Source organism: Phaenicophaeus curvirostris, chromosome 11 (genome assembly GCF_032191515.1).
Source record: "Phaenicophaeus curvirostris isolate KB17595 chromosome 11, BPBGC_Pcur_1.0, whole genome shotgun sequence".
Classification (NCBI taxonomy): Eukaryota; Metazoa; Chordata; class Aves; order Cuculiformes; family Cuculidae; genus Phaenicophaeus; species Phaenicophaeus curvirostris.
Genome location: NC_091402.1, coordinates 8,792,375 through 8,803,696, shown reverse-complemented (window position 1 = coordinate 8,803,696; position 11,322 = coordinate 8,792,375). Strand labels below are relative to the sequence as shown.

General features: G+C 44.3%; 1 protein-coding gene across 2 annotated transcripts; it reads left to right on the top strand.

The window, feature by feature from the left end:
- The first annotated feature begins 5,096 nt into the window (after nt 1–5,096).
- Nucleotides 5,097–11,096, top strand: LMOD3 (leiomodin 3). Of its 2 annotated transcripts, none has more exons than XM_069866290.1 (3): nt 5,097–5,581; nt 7,374–8,756; nt 10,579–11,096. In XM_069866290.1, the coding sequence occupies exons 1-3, from the start codon at nt 5,291–5,293 to the stop codon at nt 10,603–10,605; spliced, it is 1,701 nt and encodes a 566-aa protein (XP_069722391.1). In that variant the 5' UTR covers nt 5,097–5,290; the 3' UTR covers nt 10,606–11,096. The 2 variants fall into 2 exon arrangements, with proteins under 2 accessions (XP_069722391.1, XP_069722392.1); XM_069866291.1 differs by having other exon boundaries at nt 5,454–5,581; nt 7,351–8,756.
- The last annotated feature ends 226 nt before the right edge of the window (nt 11,097–11,322 follow it).

The window sequence follows — 11,322 nt, the reverse complement described above, 5'->3', positions numbered from 1 at the left end:
TGCCAGGAGGTCAGCGTCCCCCTTCGATGGCCATAGCCAGCCTCAGCTCGGTGCCAAAACATGGGAAGCCACACTGGGCAGCTCAGGGCACCTTTCCATGGAGAAGTCCCAGGCAGAGCTGTACTTCAGCCCCTGAAGTCATGGTCTGACATTCAACATCCTCTCACAAACCACCTGTTCCACATAAAATAACAAAGCTGCTCACAGACCCCTTTTCATTTACCACAGGCCTGTTTCCATTTGTTTCGTAGCTGTTACCTCTGTGCTTTGGGAAGATGAAGCAATGAGCCACTGCCCAGGGATGAAAATGTTCAGGTATTGGAAGTTTTTTACCAAGGTAACAACACAGGCTGGGAAAGTGAAATACTGAGTTAGCGGGGACTTAACTAGCACCAAGTGGTTTAATGTTTGCCTGTGTTTGTACTATAAATGATGTCTGGAGTAGAAACTCCTTCCTGTAGCTTCAGCCCTGCTTCAGCTAAACTAGCACAGGTGGAGGAGGTGTTGTGTGTCCTCTGGCTGTGCCAAGGGCTGTTCGAGGCACTTAAAAAACATAGTCAGGAAAAAAAAAGAGCCTATAGGTATGGCCAGGGGGTATGGTGGGTGAGGTGTAGCGTTGTTCATTGGCAAGCACAGAAACTTGGGCTTCAGGGGATGAGATTTGGATCATGTTTTGGCTCCGAAAGGGGCGAAGGTTGCCTCTGGGTCACCCAGAATCCCAGGACCAGCTCCATCCCACTTGATGTCATGCCCAGCCCCCCGCATTGAAATGTCAATGCTCCTGTGTGGAGCTGTCTCCTGCCCCAAATTCTTGGGGGCTGAGTGAACTTTTTAAATGGTTTAAAACAATTGAAATAGTTTAGAAATCCATCAGCTAATTATTTAACACTTCTTGTTGCAAAAGATGATGTACACATCTGACTCACCCATGCTTTTTCCATGCGGGATTGATTTGGACACACTAGTAGAGGGGTGTCAGTACCCTGCTCCAGGCTGAAATTTTCCCTCCTTAGTTTCTGTTGGACCAAAGTCTCCTCCATGCTCTCCCTTTCTCTGTACATATTTCAATGTTTTCTTTTCCCTGTAATAAGAATGTGGATGATGAAGAGGCAGTTTCCTACTGCATAGGGAAGTCCCACCTAGCTCTCACAGGCTTCTCTGAGAATAGAAGCTATAAATAAACCCCAAGCCCCAGACTCACTATATTCTTTTTGGGACCAAATTAGAGCAATCCAGGTCCCATAGCCCCACTTGCTCCTCTTGGAGCCCAACGAACGCCAGACCTCGACGCAGTGAGATGTGATGATTCAGGACAGCCAGGACAGGGTGAGGGGCTCGTGGCCCCATCCCTGCGACTCCATCCTGTCCCAGCCACTGCTACATCTACTCTTTACATGGGGACTTGGTTTTGCAGTTCCCTGTCATGTGACTGGGGCAAATACTTCAAAAGTCAGATGTCCTTACTCTATTTAAGCAACAAGCTTAATCTGATATATTTATATCTGTAATGCTTTGGAGGTGTGGTGGCTTTTTTTTTTTCTCCCCAAGATGATCCCTGGTGTTTTTCCCACAGGGTGTCCCTCTATGATTGCTTTCGTTACCGAGTGGTTGTTATTGTTAAGATCCCGTCATCTGACCCTTTATAATCCTCATATTGAGTTACATGGCATTGCTGGACATACTTGGTGTAGCTACTGTTTGTCAAATTTTAGACTGCCCCTTCAAGCCTACGAGTTTCTTAAAAGCTTCATAAGCAAGCTTATGTTACACAGGCACATTCTCCAAATCATTCCAGTTGATGTTTTGGCACTTGGAAATGCCATGGATTGGTAACAGAGAAGATAAAAGTGTGGGGTTTATAAGGAAAAAAAATAAATATGAAAGCAAGCATTATTGAATTGTTCTCAAGCATTTGGCATCAGCATGTTTCCTATCAATTTCCTTAAAATAGTACATATTTTAGGCACTTGAAGCATAGCTGATTGCTGCTTTGTGTCAGATAGTAACAAGGGTCAGCTCTCTTGATATTTGAGTTAAAAACTTGCCAACCCTCTTGCTTTCAAAGATTGAAATTGTGAAGAAAATGCACAAATGAGAACAAATCAATGAAGTGAAACCATCCTGCGTGAGAGCCTGCTGGCGCTTCATGCAAGAGTTCATCCATACATGAATACCTACCTGCCTTAGGAGCAGTAAGCAATAAGCATGAATTGTTCATCACCAAGGCAAAGATTTTCTTCTATCAGTTTGCTCCTAAAGTGCTTTTATTGAATGCTTGTTAGGTACTTATTTAGCATGAATTTTGAACTTCTACCTGTAGGATTGCTTTGTGATCGCTGCAGGTACCCTCTTGTCTTCTGCTTATGCTTTGAGCGTAGCTGCTGGCACAGCTCTCTGCTGTTGGTAACAGAGCACCTCGTGTAGCAGCTTATTAGTAGGGGGATCCCTAAACAAGTGTCAAATTAGTGCAAAAATAGCAAGTGCTACCAATGGAAGTGTCTTTCCTGTTTTAATGAAGGTTTGAGGAATGAGTGATTATTTTGGAGGCTCCAAGGTGAATTCCCACAAATGTTGGTAAGAAGATGGGTAGTTTGGCCTTGAAAGGGCTTCTAGATTTGGCCATGAGCATGTCCCCTTGCCTGGAGGGTGTCATTTGTTGCCTTAACGTGCTGTTTCCAGTGCACTAAACCACTAAGCAATGTGTTAGAAAAGGAAGTAAATCAAGTACTCGCGGTAATTTATGGAGGAGACCTAAAGTAGGCAAAATGTGATACCCACCTTGGAAACCTGTGGGATTAGCACCCATGTCACCAGAGAGTGTCACCAAGCAGCCGTTCACTCTGCATCTGATGAGAAGGCATTGCTTCCAGAAGTATAGTGGTTTCCCTTATCATGGTATTGACAAGTGATATATTTCTACTTAGAAGAAAGATTGCTTTTCAAATACTTGATAGTGTTCTTGATATCCCTATTTCCTTCTTGAGAGGACTTCATGGGTTTGACCCTACTCAGCTTAGCAGGTCTGACAAGACATGGCCAAGATGGCCTGGCTAAAGATCATGGAAATATAAGAAGGTGGCCAGGGGCTTTATTTACAGTCAAGAAATTAGCAAGTGGCAAAAACCACTGAATAGACAGCTTCTGAGACCCAAACAGCATCGTTTGGGAGAATAACATACCAGCTACCAACGAACATTGATTTATTTGATAACACCAGGAAACCATTTATGGATTCTATTATGGACAGCAATGGCTGGGAGTTAAACTGCTTGACCAGCTAGATTGATGTGTGGGTCTGCTGTTGTGCTTGCTACTGCATAATATAAAATAAGGATGTTCCCTGAAATACCAAACAGAGCAAACAGAACCATTATATTCTTGACTTGGGTTTTTGTTAGTTTTTCCTTTATCAATTATTTAATTATTCATTTTTGCCCTCTTCCCTGCCTGTGTAACATCATTAATTAAATAAGGACCTTTGTCTAATAGCTTTTTAATAGAGGTTAACAGGATTTGAATACCACGTTTCTTATTACAAAACACAGCAAAGAGAGACCATCATCATGCAGAGACTATTTTGGTGCTGGCAGACTCCAGCGGCGCGTGGTTGAGACTGTAATGAGAAATATGGCTTAAAAATTGGTGAGTTTGGTTTCACAGCCCGCCTGTCTGTGGTTTCTTTCCTATGAAAGATGCATTTGCAGTTGCGAGGTGAGGATTTGATTCAATGCTCCCTGCAAGGAATATTTGAAATTATACTAACCAAATGAACAGTCCAAACTGCAAATTGGACTGTAGTGGAAAAATTAGCCATCAACATCACCCTGCTTTTACAGAGCAGCTTTGAGTGCAGTGGTGTTGGAGATGCGGCTTCCTGGTTTGCCATGGAAATTTAGAAGTCTATAAAATTTTCCAAAGAAGGAGGTACTTATCTGAAATGGACATGTAATGGAAAAATATTTCAGGGAATCTTGTATAGTTACAGCAGTTCCACGAGAACTAGCAAAGTGAATCTTTGTAGTTGTTTATTCTGTTTAAAGGGGTCCGCACAGGCTGTGTGTTGTACTGACTGTTCACCTGCCTTTTTCATCTTGGAGGATTTTACCTTAACCAGGATCTGGCGTTTGGGAGAGCTCATCAGTTGTGCGATGGCTACACTCCCACTAAATCCATGTGCAACATTCAGCCTGGTTTTAAACCTGGCTCAAGGCAGTGAAAAGCCTGGAGCGCCTGGCCCTTTTGAGATACCCAAGGCACTACAGATTCAGAGACCTTCATAGAATCACCAAGTTGGAAGAGACCCACCGGATCATTGAGTCCAATCATTCCTGTCAAACACTAAACCGTGTCCCCCAGTGCCTCATCCACCCGTGCCTTAAACACCTCCAGGGAAGGTGAATCAACCACCTCCCTGGGCAGCCTCTGCCAGTGCCCAATGACCCTTTCTGTGAAAAATTTTTTCCTAATGTCCAGCCTAAACCTCCCCTGGTGGAGCTTGAGGCCATTCCCTCTCGTCTTGTCTCCTGTCACTTGGGAGAAGAGGCCAGCACCCTCCTCTCTACAACCTCCTTTCAGGTAGTTATAGAGAGCAATGAGGTCTCCCCTCAGCCTCCTCTTCTCAAGGCTAAACAACCCCAGCTCTCTCAGCCGTTCCTCATAAGGCCTGTTCTCCAGCCCCTTCACCAGCTTTGTTGCTCTTCTCTGGACTCGTTCCAGAGCCTCAACATCCTTCTTGTGGTGAGGGGCCCAGAACTGAACACAGGATTCGAGGAGCGGTCTCACCAGTGCCGAGTACAGAGGGAGAATAACCTCCCTGGACCTGCTGGTCATGACGTTTCTGATACAAGCTCCACCTACAGTGCAGAATTCCACCAGCACACCTCACAGGTACCATTAACATCACTCCATCCACACAGGAGGTGCCGCGTGGAGAGGCGTAGTGCTCTGGGAATCCTCTGGAAAATGCCCGGCTCCTCCCTTCCTCAATGGGGGATGCACCAGCTGCACTGAAATGTCAGAAGGGCTTGCACAGCTGACAGGTTGCTGAAAATGGAGCATGGCAGCATCGCCATAAATTCTCTTTATCCAGCCAAGTGCAGCTTAATATAGACTTAGCCGTACGGTCTGTCTCCCACACTGAGACTGAGAGCTGTCCCAGCTCATGACCAAAATATGAAGTTGTCGATTTAACCAAATGAACTACTGCTAGTGAGGCGGGAGGGAATAAGTCCTTTAAAATTTACCTTTTTCTTTAGGTTTAAAAAGTAACAGAGGAAGGAGAGAAGAAAGAATGTCTGAACTCAGCCAAAACTCTGATGAAGAAGTGTGTCCTGAGGACATTGATGAAGATGAAATCCTGGCAAACCTGTCCCCCGAGGAACTAAAGGAGCTGCAGAGTGAGATGGAAGTCATGGCCCCAGACCCTGAAGTCCCAACTGGGATGATACAGAAGGATCAGACGGAGAAACCCCCCACAGGGAACTTCGACCACAGGTCCCTGGTTGACTACCTGTACTGGCAGAAGGCATCCAGACGCATGCTCGAGGATGAGAGAGTTCCCGTCACCCTCTTGCCCTCTGAGGTAACAAGCAAAAAAATCACAAGTATTTATTATGTATCTGCTGTGGGATCTGTTTTATGGCTTTAAAAGCTTAACCTGCCTCTGCTTCCATCCCTTGCCTAAGATACGGTACAAACAAATTTAAATTCATCCTAAAAACCTCAGCAATGTCAGGATCCAGCTTGGACTGATGTCAGGTGTGCTAATTTTTTAATTGCTATTCCTAAATATTTACCTAAGCTTTTTAATATAAGAAAATCCTACTTCTGTTACAGTAAAGCAGATCACTGAGAAACTATCATATAATCAGTTTAAAAGATGAACCTTAAATTTGTCTTCATATTTGGAACATCACCATATTGCTTTCCCATGAAAGACTTAGCTTAATACATATGGTTCATGTAACAATTTACAGAATTTAATGTCTTACTGGGGACAAAAAAACCCTGCTGCTGTATTATAACCATGTGAAATATTCACTTATGACCAAGCATGCAAACAATACAAACTAGTCCAACCCTTTTCCACATAGTACTTAAATTTATTCTACTATCCCTATGACTTTGAAATAAAGTTGTTGTAGTTAGATATTTTTCAGGATGAGGGCCACACTTAAAAATAGGTTAATGGAATGGAAACTTGGCCAGGAAAAACGCATCCATACCTTAAACCAAGTGAATCTGAGGGAACTGATTTTTATTTGTTTTTCAACATTAGCCGTTTGGGTAACACACAAGAACATAGTACGTCATGGACTTGCTTGGGCGGGTTTTGTGGGCTGCCTCTTGAGAGGAGGGGAAATCTGTGGGTTTTTTTCCTTCCTGCAACGCTTTTCATTTCAAAGAAACAATTGGTTTTAATGTTTCGGAGGTTAAGTCTGGAATTTGAGCATTTCAGCATTCATAACTGGTCAAGAAGTGCCGGTACTAAGCCCATTCACTCCCATAGCAAATAGGAACCACAGCCCTGAGGACAGAAGTGACTTTGTGACCATTTTGTCTGAGTTTTGGTGAGGCACAAGCCATGACTCTGTCCTGCCTAGAAAATATCTCTATGTTTATTAGCATTTCTCAGTGATTGTGGATCCACTGCAAAAAAAAAAAAAAGAAAAGCTTGAAAAAAAAAACCCCAAACACTTCAGCTAGGAGGATCTTTAGAGGTGGTAAAAGTTTTATTTTGGTGCTAGAAGCCCCGCTGCCTTGTGGCAGCTGTGTGCAGAGTTCAGTTTCCTAACTCTGTGCTAAAAGTAAAACAGAGCTAATGTCTTGCTTGATCTTCAGCACATGCTTCCTTAGCAGTAGGTACCAGAGCAGGTGGATTTGTTGTCTCATGTGCTGGGTGATTCAGCTCTGTGCCTTCTTTATTCCTCCTCGGACTGAGCAAACAGCCATCAGCTAGGACTGATTTTCAATGTTTTGCGACACACTTGACAAACTTTCTCTCTTGTGAGGGAAATGATAAAAATTACCCTAAATCCAGAAACAGACTCTGGATCAGAGACTGCTAACCCCCAGAAGTGTTCAAGGACCACCTGAACACGGCATTAAATACATATAGGATTTAATTGTCAGGATTTAATTTAATAGGCAAAGATGAGAAACCAATTTGCAGCTTCTTTAAGAGCAATCATTCCTGTGCTCCCAAGCAAGCCAGCGCAGCCCTGACTTACAGGCAATGACGCGTTTGAGGATTATTCCATAATGTATGTGCACAGGGGTATTTAAATCCAGCTTCTACGTGTTTATTTGAGCAGAAAGTTAATGTAACAAAGCTGTGTTCGATTATTTCAGCTGTGAGGTTTTGTCTTCCTCAGAGAAGCGCTGCAGAGGAGATGGAAGGAAAGGCTGGTGGCAGCAGTGAGGCAGCCAGCGGGAGGTTGCCAGGAGGAGAGGAAAAAGAGAGACATTACAAAAACGAGCACTTGTCCAACTCAAGAATACAATCTGGGGAGACAAACAAAGATGGAAGTAATAAAGGGAGGGAGGAGGAGGAGGAGAAGGAAGAAACAGAGGATGAAGAGGAAGATAAAGAGGGAGAGGAGGATGAAGAGGAAAATGAGACTGAATTGGAAACAAAGGAGAATATCGCCAATGAGAACTGTCCCAGTGATCAGATAAGTAGGAAACCAGGTACAGAATCAGGAGAAACCACAGAAAAGCCAAATGAAAATGAGAAGAAAATATCAAAATTAAACATCCCCAAAAAGTTAGCACTGGATACCAGCTTCATGAAATTAAGTGCCAGGCCTTCAGGAAATCAAACCAATTTAGAAGAGAGTTTGGAGAAAGTCCGAAAAAACAACCCGGACATGAAAGAGCTCAACCTGAACAACATAGAAAATGTCCCCAAAGAAATGCTGATAGACTTTGTCAATGCCATGAAAAAGAATAAGAATATAAAAACGTTCAGCTTGGCCAATGTGGGGGCTGATGACAATGTGGCATTTGCACTGGCCAACATGCTGCGGGAGAACAGGAGCATCACCACGTTGAACATTGATTCCAATTTCATCTCTGGCAAAGGGATTGTTGCTATCGTGAGATGCCTACAGTACAACGAAACACTGACAGAGCTCCGCTTTCACAACCAGAGGAGCATGCTGGGCCACCAGGCAGAAATGGAGATTGCCAGGCTGCTAAAAGCCAACGCCACTCTCCTGAAAATGGGGTATCATTTTGAACTGCCAGGGCCCAGGATGGTGGTGACCAACTTGCTCAGCAGAAACCTGGACAAGCAGAGGCAAAAGAGGCAAGAGGAGCAAAAGCAGCAGCAAATGAAAGAGCAGAAGGAATTGATAGCGATGCTAGAAAATGGACTGGGGTTACCCCCCGGGATGTGGGAAATGCTGGGGGGACCGCTGCCCCAGCCAAGGATGTGTGAACCCCCACAAGCCCCCAAACCACCCATCCCCACAGCTGTGTCTCTGAGCAAAAGGCAGGAGAGCATGAGGCAGCCACCCCCTGAGCAGCCACGCAGAGAGAAGTCCATCAGCTTCGAAGTGATCAAGCTGAAGAAGGTTCAACGCAAACCTGCTGTGCCAGAGTATGTGGAACCCACCGAGAAAACCAACCTCAGAGACGTCATCAAAACACTTAAACCAGTTCCCAGGAGAAGACCCCCTCCCCTTGTCGAAATAACCCCTAGAGATCAACTACTAAACGACATTCGTCAGAGTAACGTCGCTTATCTTAAACCAGTAAGTACTTAGCGATGGCCATGCTGGGAGGGAATTGTGCTCACCCAGTGTGCTCCAGAGCTGTTGTTGGAAACATAGACCCTTCAGTGGGGCTTGCAAATGCACCCACACATTGTCGTTTTGCAGCAAGCTGCCATTCCTGGGATGCTGGTGGCTGTTTCCTCTGTAACCACTAAAATACAGCTCACACAGAGAAATTACAAGAAAGCACAGCCACTTGACCCATTTGGTAGAGGGTAAACTGAAATACTGGCAGCAACATAACCTAACCCAAGGTCATTTAAGAAACTGCCCAGAGGCAGGCAATGGGTTTCCAGTAAGGCGCTGGCTGCACTCCCCTGCGTCTGCCTGCTCCACGGCAGGTAACCACATCCCTTCAGCACTGCTGCATCCACCCCAGGCCAAGGCTGTGGGAAGAAGTGTCTGTGGTGTAGTTGTGGTCCAGGACTGCCTTCAGTTGGGCTGGTTGAAATGAAATTAAAAGCTTTAGTGCGAGGGGGAAAGCCCCAAGCTGCGATGACTATCTCTTGGTGATGCTCTTACTAGGGCACCAAATTCACCAGCCACTCCTCAAAATGCTGGCCATTAGATTTAACCTTTTGCTTTCCTGACATGTTATATTTCTTTGCTTTGCACCATTATTCAAGAAATAATAAAGCTGACTGATCTATCTGTAGCTAGTGACGTTGATATATCTGTTTGTATTACTAAGGCTAGAGAAAGAGGATAGAAACCCTTTACAATTAAAAATGGTCAAGTAGTATTTAGTAATTCATATTTTGTGTAGTATTGACATTTTCATCTAGTGGGCCACATGATGCTTTCATTTATACCTACACTGAAATAATTATTCTTTCAGTACTTCCAGAGAGAGCAATTGTCCTGAAAATTTGGCACGGGCAGGTCCTGCAAGAACCTCGGTCAAGGTTTAACGTGACTGTTTTGCCCCCAGATCAAGTCTGGTTTCTGTTGACCAGTCGGACTTGGCTTCGGCTGGGGCCTCTCCTCAGGGAATTTCTGGACTTTCTAGATCTCAGTCTAGGTTTTGCAATTCAGTGCCATGTCTGTGACAACAAAACCTGAGGTTGTGAAGGTCACAATTCTGTGCACATCAAGCCAGTGCTTGTGGTGGGAGGTTGGTCTGTCGCTACTGTAGGAGCCGCTGCCTTCCCTCCTCTCCAGAATGAAGATAATGATGCTGGTACTCTGCCAGGCATCACTTTGCACGGTGATAATTAAGAAAAACGTGTGTGAGGGAGCTATAATGAACCCCAACCACTGCCCCAAAAATCTTCAGGAGGTTTTATAAATGAGGGCTGTGAGGTTTAGGGCAGAAGGATCAATTCACCGTCTATCCTAGGTGAGCCAGATAACAGCTTCTATCACAGCTCACAGAAAGGTGAAGCCATGGACATGTGTTGGGGGTTCTGGGTTGTTTTCTGTTTGGTGGGTTTGGGTTGGTTTGTTTGTTTTTTTCCCCTGTGTCACTGGGCCAAGCCTTGGATTTGTTTTATTCTCATCTGCCTATGTGAACTTGTTAACTCCTTACTTGCTTTGATATCCTTAGCATCATCTCTAAAACTGAGTTTTACAGCTTGAGCCGAGCTGTGTGTTTGTTTGCTCTGTGGTGGGACTTATTGCTTGCAAATTGATTTCCTGGGCAAGGAGAATTGCAAACAAAAGAAATTCCCAAACAGAGCTCCTCGGAGCTCCCAGCTTGTTTAAACTTCTTGCAGTTTCTGAAGGTTTGTATTAAATGAAACTGGTTTTGCAAATAAGATTGAGAAATTTCCTCCTCCTAATACTTACTGTCCTTGTCCAGGTGCCATTGCCAAAGCAGCTGGAGTGAGAAACCAGATGGACCTGGAGAAAACAACTTGGAATAAAGACTCTTCAAGTTTTGCTTACAACTGTTTCAGCAGCTGTTTTCTGCAGAACCCAGGTGGCATATAAGACTTTGGGAACAAAGCTTGCGATACTCACTTTTACAAGGGTGGTGAAAACGGCTGGTATGGGAAAAGCATCTCCATCAGGTATCAAACAATCCCAGTGCTATCCGACTGCCCAGTGGATTTGAAGCTCCAGTTTGTTGTGGGAGTATTTTTCTCAGAGGCATCAATAACCTTGTCTTTCTAGTTTGTCAGCAAACTATTTTGCTTCCACATTGTCCTGCTGCTGCCAGATTCTGCAGGAACATGCTGTGCTTTATCTTATCTTTCTTTTCACAAACATGCTCCTTTATTACTCTCTTGTCCATGAGAAATGTACTTAGTTTCCATGTATACAGTTTCATTTTTTAGGCTAAGGATACAGAAATGAAATAAAGCTCTCTCCGTAAGATGTGTGCAGCACTCCCATGGCTTATGAGACACTCACAGAACAGAACAACTGCTCTGGTGTATCAACCACCTCGGCTTGATGGTTTCAAGCTACCTCTATTGAAGAACATAGTTTAGTTGGTACTGTACCAGATCAACATGTAAAAGATGATGCCATGCTCTGCTTTAGAGCTTTAATCTTCATTCCCCACGATTCATCTCTGTCCATGAAGTAATCCTTAATTATT